This window comes from Taeniopygia guttata, chromosome Z (assembly GCF_048771995.1).
Source record: "Taeniopygia guttata chromosome Z, bTaeGut7.mat, whole genome shotgun sequence".
Classification (NCBI taxonomy): domain Eukaryota; kingdom Metazoa; phylum Chordata; class Aves; order Passeriformes; family Estrildidae; genus Taeniopygia; species Taeniopygia guttata.
The window spans coordinates 81,511,255-81,523,641 of NC_133063.1; the positions used below are offsets into that span (position 1 = coordinate 81,511,255).

At 41.5% G+C, this 12,387-nt stretch overlaps 1 protein-coding gene across 4 annotated transcripts in view; it reads right to left on the reverse strand.

The window, feature by feature from the left end:
- Positions 1-12,387, reverse strand: part of MSH3 (mutS homolog 3) — a 92,714-nt gene that overhangs the window by 18,843 nt on the left and 61,484 nt on the right. For all 4 annotated transcript variants that reach the window (XM_072921719.1, XM_072921718.1, XM_072921721.1 and 1 more), the window contains exons 15-19: positions 9,750-9,918; positions 7,531-7,595; positions 6,169-6,285; positions 4,178-4,285; positions 2,508-2,622 (exon numbers count right to left, since the gene is read on the reverse strand). In XM_072921719.1, coding sequence (XP_072777820.1) covers positions 2,508-2,622; positions 4,178-4,285; positions 6,169-6,285; positions 7,531-7,595; positions 9,750-9,918 — 574 coding nt within the window. The remainder of the gene's footprint in view (positions 1-2,507; positions 2,623-4,177; positions 4,286-6,168; positions 6,286-7,530; positions 7,596-9,749; positions 9,919-12,387) is intronic.

A 12,387-nucleotide genomic window follows, 5' to 3' on the forward strand; every position in this document is an offset into this window, starting at 1 on the left:
GGAACTTGGTCACAGCATGGAAAGCAGTGAGGGATGCTGAGGGATGCAGGGCTGGATGCAGCCAGCCCAGAGGAGGCTCCAGGACGGGCAGGGGATGCAGCAGCTCTGCTGCAGGAAAGGCTGGCACAGCCGGCATCGCTCACCCGGCAGGAGAAGCTTTGGGCTGAGCTCAGGGCGGCCTCGCAGGGAAGATGGAGAGACACAATCTGCTCACAGATGCTGTGAGCAGGCCATGCCCAATCTCCATCAGTGTCTCATCATTAAAACCAGACCCAAGAAAATGAGATCAGATGTAAGAACCCATCTCAGCTGCAGGACTCCCCACAGTATTGCTATGTGTCTACAGCTCCACAATAAAACTGTCTTCCTCAAGTGCAAGACAGCTGCTGATACAAAATTAAAAATTGTCCATAGACCTATAAAGCTTTCCAACAGCCTGAGTTGAGACTAAAAGCTTGAGTTATGCAAGGACATCACACAGCTAGACCTTCCCACGGGGTGCATCTGATGAAATGCACCAAGTGATGATCTGAACTGAAATCAGCACCCTCCACTGCCCCGTGGGAGGGACAAAGGAGACAGGGCAAGCTGTGCATAATGGACATTAGCCACGCTATGTGGGGAAATTGGCACTGATCAGGGACTGTGGTTACAGCAACCAACAAATCTCCATGCAGCAGCTCTCAAAATCTTCACAGACTTGGGTTTCAGACTGGGCTTTTATTCTGCTTATAGGGACACGCACAAAATGCAGACAGGACTGTCACTTATGTTATAATTCAGGTATTAGAGAAGATACAGGACATCAGTATTTATTATATGTAAAAAGCTGATCAGCTTTTGCCAAAAAAAAAAAAAAAAACAAACCCAAAAACCAACCAACCAAAACTTCATCCACACTGAAGTCACAATGCAGTCAAAATGCAGAAAATGCCATTATTGGGAATAAAGGATTGGATGTAGTGAAGTGCACATGACTATATGACAAAATTCACAACATTGTGATCTCCAAAGTGTAACTCGGTAATGCTACTAAAACTGTGTCAGGGCTCAACACAACAGAATTTACAGATATTCAAACCCAGAATGAGTTCACAAGCTCATGTCAGGATCCATGAATTTTCTGCATGTGTCTGGCGTCTGTCCAGGCTCCCCCAGCCAGGCTGTGGGACTGATGCCTGCCCCTCCATGGCTCTGGTTTTCAGAACCTGTTGTAATCTCAGACCAGAGAACCCCTCTGTCCTCACAGCTGATGCAGCCATGAGCCAACAGCTTACTGAAATCCATGGCTGAAGGTAACAGTTCTGAAACAACCCACAAATGTTCGAGGAGGAGAGGGGGAATGGAAAAATAAGCTGTTTATTTCAGGGGATTTAAAAAAAAAAAAAAGTTTTTCCTCAAGTTAGATATTTGACAACATTTCAGCTGAAAACATGACAGGAGATGTATTTTCCTCCTGATTCCAACACATCAGTTGAAAATTGGAAATGCTTTAATAAACTGGTTCCCACCCACCTCTCAAGAAAAAGAGAACTCAAAGAACTCTAGAATCAAAATTGATTCTGCCATGATCACTTGGTTTTGTAATATTCAGTATTTAGAAAGCCAGCATAAGAATGGGACTAAAGAGGGAAAAGCGCACGATGATTCCTGAATGACATGCTGAATTTTTTTGGAAGTGCCATCTGTCGCTTGTTTGGAGTTGACAAATAATTTTGAAAACATTCTCTGATGTATCACAAAATATCTGCAGCATTGTTCAGTACGGAACAGCACTTAAAAATGTTCCCCAAGAAATACATACAAAATTGAATGCTGTGTTTACAGCAACGTCCCGCTCTGGCAGTTGTTTCATGCCTTTTCTACATTTACTGTACAAAGAGGCAGAAGGAAGTTGTGAGGATATCTTTTATATTCATTAAGAACAGCTATTTAATATTTATAAAAATATATGGAGAGATAAATATTTAATGAAAAGCTTCAAACAGGTATATAATTTAAAAGACAGATTTTAGTTTATCAGGAAAAAAAGGCTGTATGACACTAATATTTCCATAGAGAAAGAAACTGCATACCAGAGAAATACATTAAAAAATACAAGCAATCTTAGAACTAATCTGAAAAATTGAACCTGTAATATGTATTCTTCATATTAAAGATTCCAAGAATTAGGCAGAGTTTCACAAAATGTGGACTCCCTACAATGACACTGTTAAAAACCCTGTAATAATTAATTTGTTTTTTGAAAATAACCATTTGATTGAAACACCCATTTTCCTAATTTTGAGATTACTTTTCTTTTTGCCTTGAGGCTGAGCAAGGCTGTGAAGAGAGCATCCAGCAGCAGAGGGACGGAACAGAGGTGGTGACATCTAGCAACACCTCTCTGAAATGCAGCCCAGCAGGCTGCGTGGTTTCCATCACCTGTTTCCTCTCTCTGCCCAAGAAGCTCACCCCAGCCTCCTGCCCTGAAGGATCCTGAAGCTCAGTCGGTTTCTGGTACTTACTGAAAGGCTGGTGGTGTTTGGGACATACTGGTCCTGCTCTCCCAGCAGAACATCAATCACAGGGTGCCTCCCGTTTTTTATGATTATTTCACGACGACTGTCTTGCACAGTTGGTCTGCAGAAAAGGGAAGGTATTAATCTCAGTGTTCTTTGTAATTGAATATGTAAAACTACTGTAACTGAAGCCTGCAGGACTGTCACCTGTGATGCAAGTTTTTGTGGGAAAAAATACAAATCATAAAAATTAATTACTGCTATCAAGTATTTTTGAAGAAAATATTGTCTAAAGAATACTTTCTCTGAGAAAAGAACAAGCCAGAGAATTTTAAGACTGAGATTTACTAACACTTTGAGTGGACTTCAAAGGGAAGATGTGAGGAGTGAGATTTTCTTGGGTTGAAGAATGATAATGCAATTTTAAAGGAAAATGGAGATCAAATAAATGGCATCCTGCAAACACAAAGCACTGGGGAAAGAGGTATAAACTGCTAATGGTGTTGGGGTTTAGCACAAAGGTAATTCCAACAGCTGTACAGCTGAGATGAAACCAGTGTGTGGACAGTCTTAGGCCTCTTACCACCACTTCAGCAGCATTCCCCAAACGGAAATTCACTGAAGTCTGCAGAGTGGACACTCAAACAGCAGATGGAGATCTCTGGGCTGCCCACACCGACACCTTACAGCTGCCCCAGAGCCCTGCTGAGCCCCCAGCACACTGCAAGAGGGGCTCCCCTCCCTGCAATGCCTCTAACCCTGCCCTGCCTCAGCCAGGGCCGCAGGAAACAATCCTCACACACTAAACACATTCCTCCAAAACAACACCAAAGTCCAGTCTTTCCTTCAGCAGCCTTCTGGAATTAATTATTGACACCTTCCCTGCAGCTGAGGTTTCACTGAGAAGTCTCCTTCCTAGTTTATAAGCTCTAAGCCACTCTGAAACTCAGTGAATTATTTACATTCTGCACAGTAAATTAATCAGATTTCAGTTTGTTTTGTCATCTGAGTATACCAAAATAAGTGAGCAATTATTTTCAAAGAGATTTGGATAGAGAGACACACAAGATCCCAAGAGCCCGGAAGCGATCAATATTATCTTCAATGGCATATCAAAGCAGAAGTTTTTGCAAGTGGATTTCTCTTCATCCCCCTAGCTGTGTGTGGGTCTGGGGCAGGAGCAGCAGCTCAGCTCATCAGCTCTTGCAGGTGAGCCCACCTGAGGCATCACCCCTGCTCTGCAAGCAGGAACTGAGATTTACCTATTAATTACCTGAGATACACCTTCCAAACATACCTCAGACACCCTAGACTCTTAGGTGTTAGAAAGATACCATAAACTCAGACCTGTCTGGGAACAAAAGATGATAATTTCTTACAGAAACACAGAAAAAATGTCCATGAGAAGTCCAGCATTTATTTACACGCAAGTAAGATACCATCTACTAGACTCAGGTCACACAGCAAACATTAGGATGTCAAACTGGAACTGCAATGTTTAGAGATTTGCATCAAGTCCAGAAGCGTTGCTCTACAAAATCAGACTAAGTTTAAACTGTTGTAAACAATTTAATAGTGTTTTTTACCATGGCACACGTATTAAAACATAATTTAAGTATGCTGTTATGATTCCATATGAAACCCTACGTAAAAATTAAAAATTAAAAACTGATTACCTGCAGTAGTCTCCTTGTTTGGCCACCTGGGCCAATGAGAACAGGCAGTCCACAGTTGCTAGGTGACAAATGGCTTTAGACACGGGGTGATAATGTTCACTGAAATGGCTGCATCGAAACAGCAAAAGTTACAGAAAAACAGGGAAACAAATAATTCCGGACAAATACAAAAGGATTGTCAAATTCACCCCATGCAAGCTCCTCACAGGGCTCCTGTGCCCTTTAAATCACTCTGAATCCAAATCTCCCTGCAGTGTACCAGACAGAGCATGAGGACCTCAATCAAGAGGAACTTCATCTCCCACTCTAACAGTGAATTATTTTTTAAGCACAGAAAATCAGGCACAATTAAATTCATTAGATAGCTCATAAAGGGTCAGCAGCTGATCACTGCTGCCTAAATGAGGTATACAAAAATGCCACAATTTATCAGAATTTATATAGAGCATCAGCAGCTGAATCCAGCTGTTGATTCAGCCTCATCTGTAAGTTACGGTCAAAAAAGAACCAAACTAAGAGTGTCTGAACACAGGAGTTGTCTAAAATTTCTATGAATTATAGTATCTACAACAGAAAATTAAAGAATTCATTTTCAATTTATGGTGCTGCTTCCCCAGTACAATAATGACATTATCAGGAGAACAGAGTTTTCAGTGGAGTTCATTCTCTTGGTCTTCTGGAATTTCTTTTTTCCTCTCTCCTGGTCCCAAAGTGACAATATAGAACATAAAACCAGCAGGAGAACAAAATTTAATTAAAAAAAAGACATAAATGAATGGAGGGGTAGGAAAGAAGAGCACTTTCCTACACACAGGTCTTTCCTTTTTGTCTGCTGCTCTCTGACAACACTACTGAGAACAGACACGTGAACATGGAGACAACTCTTTTACAGTATTGCAAAGGAAACACAGCTGGAGAAGTGTCAATTGGAATGTCTTTCCAGTTTCTACTCAAATTTTCAGAATTTCTGGGCTCCTAATGGGAAGCAAATCCAGTGAGACAACTCGAGCAGGGACTTGTTAAGGTCTTGCAAAGTAGCACTGCATGACAAGAGGAACAATTTCAGCAGTTCTGCAGTTCATGAAAGTAAAAAATAAGAGATAGTCAGGCAACTGAAAAATTAAAGGCATTCAGAAGCTCAGGAAGTATTTTTTAAAGTCCCATTTTAAAGATCCTTTGGCTCAACAGGCAAATAACCCCACTGAAAACTCTGATCTCAGAAAAACACATGTGCCAGATGTGAGGGACAACAAAATTCCCACTACTTTCTAACTAACTCTCATAGTCAGGGTAGCATACAAGATATAAAAATAATAAAATAACTGCATAATATTAATAATTAATATAATAAAACCAATGAAACCCACTAGATTCAGTTTTCACTCAGAGTCAGTTGTACTTTCAGATTGTTAATGCTGTGATATTATTTTTCAAAGGCTGGAAAACACGTTGTATACTTAATGGTGTGTTTTCACCAGAATTTTAAAACGTAGAGACATCACCACTGCTCCTAGGACTCAGGCTAAGAGGTCTTGTGTCTCCCTGTTCTTTTGAGAGTTTTAAAGTTCTTCTAAAAGTTTCTCATGCCTTCTGATATTTACACATTTCTACTGAATTTTCTCACACTGTTCATATAAACAATGATTGTTTTGCACTCTTCTTTGCGGGAGGAGAGAATTGATGGGCTGTTGGATTGACCAGTGTGGTTGGAGAGGCGGCAATTTCACCCTCCAATCCACTGCCACTTTTACTAAGCTCTAGATAGCAGGGTCAGAATACAAAGTTTGCTTTTTTTGGCTCTTTTTCTTTACTTTTACGTCCAACCTGCTTGTGTGAGTTATTTTGTGTCGTGGCGTGGCAGTCTTGCCCCAAACGGTTTAAAGTGAAGAGCGGCACTGTAACCGACTAGCACTAGCGGCTTTATTTGGGGAAGAAGGGTTTTTCTGCCTGTGCTATGTGCCAGGACAGGGCTCGGGGGGGGAAGCACTCACTCCAGGAAGCACAGCCACTCGGCGCTGCAGGCGAGGCCCAGCTGCTCGCGGAGCCGCTGCAGCACGCGGTAGTTCTCCGTGACCAGCGGCGAGTGGAAGCGGCTGACGGCTCTGGTGCTGCGTGGGGAGAGAGGGACAGGAGGCTGTGGGGATCAAGGTTACCACGCAATCCACATGCAAAACTGGACTCATTTTCCTAATCTCAGGAGAAGCTCTCCATCGTGCCAGCGGAGCCCTTTGATTCCAGCGGCCTCCGTTGTGGGTGAAGCGCTGGCTCACGGCACCGCTGCCCACTCTGGAGGCTCTGGAATGCTCTGCACATCACCCCAGACCTCACATCCCACAAAACTGCTCAGCAACAGCTGCCCAAGTGATGTGCAACCAGCTAGACAAAAACAAATTCACTCTGAAGAGGAAAAGTCCGTGATAAGCCTGAAATAAGCACACTAAATACAGATTGTCTTGCTAGTTTTCACTTGAGATACTTGCTATTTATTTATGAGTTTTCATTAAGGACTCGATCTGGCACGTCCAGGCATTCTTCTACAGAATCCAGATGAGCTGTAATTTGCTCACCACGTTAATTCTGTCTGATCTGTGCACTTCTCAGTATTGAATGAAGTTTAATTGAAAGAGAATTGAGAGTTAATTCTTGCATAACTGAATAGAGCATCATAACAGAGTTCAACTTAGTGAGAGATGTCTGTGCTCACACATTATACACTGGGGCTTGTAGAGAAGTCAGCACTTACATGGACATTGTAACTTTCAGGTATTCAAACCATAAATCAAATTACTGAAAATAAAAAAGCCAACTACATAAATCAGTCCATCTCTGTTTCACCTGCTGGAAAATTATCCAAAATCCCACCTAATTGCATTAGACCAAGTATCAAAGCATGAAGAACTGAGTAAATAAAATGATATTTTAAATGCACTGAATTTACCAAGATGTATAAGCAGATGTTTGCACAGCTACTTTAATCTTTTTGAATAAAACAATAACAATCAAAACTGTTTGAAGGATTTTCATGTGCAAGCTACAGGCACAACTGAATCAAGGCCATGTATCTGACATCAGTACACGCACCTTGAAGGACTGGGTGAGTAATTCTGTGCTCTGAGGATGTACTGTGTAAAAACAAATGTTGTAACAAATAAATTTTTCTCAGTTTTGTTTGGTTTTTTTTTTCTTTTAAGCAATAGGTTTACAATTTGGTTGGGTTTTCAGCTTAAAAAAACCCCAACAAACCTTAACACATGGGACAATGAGAATGCTTATGTAAAGAATTGTAATATCAAAATACCTCGTTTTTTCCTCTAAATTAAAACAGAACCAAACTTCAAAGACATTTTACATACCTACTAACCATAACCCAGTCAGACGGCACAGACGATTTATGGGAATTCTTGACTTCTATCAAGAACTGAAATAACATTAACAGAAATAATGTTACACACCACGAGAAGTCAGGAAGTCTAGAGAATCAGAATCATCATTTATCCAGAAACTGCAAGCACCAGAGGAAAACCATGCTCAGCCTGAAGAGAAGGAGAAGCCCGGAAGGGAATGCTCTTTTCTCCCCAGCAGCAGCTGGGGCGATGGCATACATCAGCCTCCTGCACCTGCAGAACTCTGCTGCAGGTTTGAGTGAGCTCAGGGTCAGACAGGGAGGCACAGGGACCAGCAGCAGCAGCGCCAGGATGGTCAGCAGTGAGATCCAGAGTGACGTGTTTGTTTTACATGATTCATGTCAGTTATCTCTGTAACAATAGCCTGAGGTCCTGCGTGTCACAGAGCTGAGGCATTCTCACGTCACAGAATTCAGCTGGAAAACAGATTTCCTGCAGAGATTAGGTTAACACAGAACCCGACCACATTTACGGAAAGCCACAAGACTCGTGTCTGGCAAAACTTCTCCACTGCAGCTAATGAGATTTAGATAGAAATTTCCAGAGGAGCCAGCAGACATCCCCAAGAACAAACAAGGATAACAATCCTAACACAAGAATAGAACAAGGACAGGGTGCACTAATTCTTAATTCACCCAAAACACTTCCAAGGTATTTCTCTCTTGTGAAGGAGCACCTGAATTTTACATCCATCAGAGTGCTACAAGAACACAGGAAGAATATACCAGACAGATCTGAGGAACAAAGAGCTCAAATCAAATACATCCCTGCTCTAGTCTAGTGTTCTATTCCTTTAATACAACTGAGTTTCCACTACTTCCATTCCTCTGGCATCTTTCTTTTCCCCACTGGCCATATTCTCTGACCCCCTCTGCTGCCTCTTTTGGTGTCTGTTGAACACTCACACCAGATGTCACGAAATAAGAGCTATGCCCAGCCTCTGCAGCTCCTTTCATCAAGGCACCAGACATATCTCTGTCTGCAGAGGGTTCTGATCCATGCCCTGCTACAAAGGCCTCCTCTCTGAAATGTGTACAGTGACTGCTGCCTCTGACACCACTTTTCAGTCCTTCCTCAGATGCTCTCCTCCCTTTGATCAGTTCCTCTCTTTTCCTTTACTTCACACAGATGGCAGCTATTAACCCAGCTTCCCTGAGAGAAACCTTTCAGATCCTGCTCTTCCCTGCCTCAGACAATACTCAAACACACTTTTCCACTTTTCCCTTGGATTTCAGCCTCTGTGCTGACAGCCCACCCGACTCCTGGGCCACGAGTTTCCTGTTCTCAGCTTCACCCTCAACTTCAGATCTTCATCAAAGGCTGCTGTCTCTATTTCATTCCTTCCCTCATGTTCAGCAGTGTCTATTTGCTCCCTCCTGTGTCCTTTGGATCTTTCTCAGCTTCCCAAGTGCCCCACGGCCCAATTCCAGCCCCTTCGCACCCCGTCCTCACCCACTCCTCTCTTCTACTCACAACTCTCATTCTGTTCCTGACTCCTTTCTCTCCCCAGTTTTCTGTTTCAGAGTTTTTCCCAGCTTCCTACTCTCAGTTCCAACGCTGAGCAGTGCTACCTGACTGCTCCCTTCAGTTTCCCCACGAACGTGGCAGGGTCTGCTGTCTGTTTTTCACCTCTCAGCTCGCTGGATCACGTCCTGCCCACACTTGTGCAGCATCCACGAGGCAAAAGTTCCAGTCTAGAACACCATTTCCGAGAATTGAAACTAAAACAACACTTGTCACTCTTTAATACTGTTCCCTCTTCTCTCCCATCTTTCAAATTACAGTCTGACTCAGCACTTAGAAATCCTTTCACCATTCTTCAAATTAACCAAATGCTGTGCTTCCTGGTTCTCTGAGAGTATTCCAGTACTTAACAGCCATGCAATTAACCTTGGAAGTATGTGTTTTTACGCAGACAGAAAAGCAAAGCATTACCGAACCAAATTTAACTGCACTAATGTGTTTCTATTATTTAAGTCACTAAAGTGATTGACCTAACAAATAAAGGAGTCACACGGTAAGAAAGTTGCTCTTCAAAGTTGTACAGAATATTACAAATGCCCTCATGAAGCACCACACTCAGTGAATAGAGTTCCAGCTATGTCCCGCTTTTAAGCTATTTTCTAGGCAAGGATGGGTACAGTCATACATAATAAATCCCACAGTACCTCTTGACCCGAAACTGCAACGTACTCTGCAGAAGGGTTCTTAATCTGTTTACGAATATCCGGCAGATGCAATTGGATTTTAGAAAGCACATCCTGGATCTCCTCCTTTTTCTTTCGGATGGCAGGGAAGTCCGTCAGGTCCTTGAACAACTGTGTTTTATCTCCAGTCCTATCCACAAGAAATGCAAGGTAAAATAATGGTAAAAAGAGAGAGATGTACCTCGGTTCTACCAACTGCATCCTCATTTTGTTATTTTTATTTGTTGGAACATCAGCTTAATTCCCTTCTGAGTGCAGATTTTCAGGTCATGGAACAGCCCATTTACTGCTGTGCTCATGACAGGAGCAGAATGGCTCTTTGCACACAGAGCACCCCAGCTGCTGACAACACCTGTACTGCAGTGACACATTAAACTTCAGGTGATTTCTGCATGCCTCGAGCACAGATTTCCAACACATTTAGAATCTGGCCACATTTGGGCACATTTTTTTAGGGATTGCATGGAAAAATCCCACCCTCAAGGCCCTCATCAAAGCAGAATGCCAACGGTACTTTCCCAGAGCAGCTTCCTTCTTTTGTCCAGAAAAGATTACCCACAATACTTTTAAGCATATACAAAACAATACCCTTTTCTAATTTCAGTGCCAGAAAAAATGACAGAGCTCTTTTGGCAGCACTAGCTCAGGTCAGGATTGAAACCTGAAACAAGCAATGCCATTCAAATGGTTAAAACTGGGAAGCTGAACTAGTAATTAAAAATACAGCTGTCAACAAAAATAACAAAAAATTTAACTTACCCTAGTAAGTATCAGGCAAACAATAAAAAAGCACTGTGATCAACCCTAAGTTAATTGCAATATAACTTTGCATTTTAGAGCCAATACAGAACTCTGCAAGTTAATTATATAATTACCTTGAAAACCAATATGTGGAGAGCGAGTAATTAGCCAACTGAAAGTATTACAACATGGAAGTAATAAAAAAATCTAATATTCTACTTACTCCACCGCCCCTTGGCCTGCAAAAGGAGCTACAGCTGGAGCCAGTGGCAAGGCAGGCAGCACAGAGCTGTGCTTTGGCTGTGCACTCCTCTGTCGCTGGGATTACATAAGTGACAGTGAAGATGCCATTTTGAAGTACAATACTAATTTTTAGAAACGATTTCGTGCTAATTGGACTCGTTTCCATGGGAATGCAAGGCAAAAAATAAGAGATCCCTAGTAGCCAGGAGCTGATTGTGAAGATTGCCACTGCTATGTGATGCCTACGAAAAATTGTAACATTGAGAGGTTCAAAAATAAAAATCCCAAAATCTCAACCTCCCTGTTAAAAAACCCCAAAACCTGGAGAAAGGAATACTTTTGAGGACAATTACAGGATTTTATCCCCACCTCATACCAGAATGTGATGCAGTCTGTGCATAAGTGTGTACGTGCATGGACGGATGTGAGTAGAAGCCATGATTTTGATGAAAGAAATGTTTTTTTGAGTAAAAATAATACCACCACATACATTTGACATATGTAAAGGCCAGAAAATAAGTGGCTTAATTATTCTGAATAAATGTAAATACAATATACCCATTCTACAGATCATTTATATCTTGTATACTATTCTAGCCATTGTTAGTACAGCAATAGAAGAAAACACCCCATGTTTTGAAACTACCTACACTAAATCTGTTATAATTTAGATTGGTATCATTTAGATACAGTCTGTTTTGGCACAAACTTCACAGCTATAATTGGGCACCAGGCATCAGCAGAAATCTCATAATCCCACCTTGCCAATGGGCAGAGGAAATCCTCCTGCCCCTCTCAGCTTCTAAATTTACACACCTTGAGTCCACCTCTAAACCAAAGCAAATAAAATAAAGTTCTAGGCTTTGATTCTTAGATTTATTTTTCAACTTGAGTTTGGAAAAGATAAAAAATGTTTTATAAATGAAGTGGATGTTTATTTTTAGTCTGCTCTGAATGAAAAAGTTAAGACTATGCTGCCCCCATAGAACCACACACTAAACCTTTTGGCACAACCTCAGCAAAGAATCCAGGGATGACAGCAGAGGCAGCAGTGCTTCAGAACAAACAGTACACAGCAAATTATTTAGAGATATTCTCCAATACAATGCTTATTAATCCAAATTTAGCATCTTCTTCCCCTGTCTTTTTTTCTTCAGGGACCAACATGGACATAATTAAGGCAAAAAAGGGCAGACAGCTTTGATGAATTCTCACAAAAACAGTGGAAGGCATATTGCTGATAGCAGAGCTGCCCCTCTGCTGAAGGTCAAGTCTTTCTTCAAAAGGAATAGCTTCTCTTAAAAAGAATTAATTAAAAAGCTGCTAAACCAATTAACATAATGCGAAACATATTTTCCTGTAAATTCATCACCAAAAAAGGTGAGAAACTTTAAAAAAATCATTCAGCCTGAAGCAAATACCCTCTAGGCACAATACTGCCCCACCTAGTTTAACTTTAAAAAAGGATTGTAAGCCATAGGAAACAACAACCTCTGCTTTAACTAAAAGGAACTGTACCTACATAAATATGAAATAAAAATATAAAACTCACGTGTACTAAACCAAGAGGCATAATTTGCATAACTGAACACGTTTACTCAGAAAGGCTAAGAGG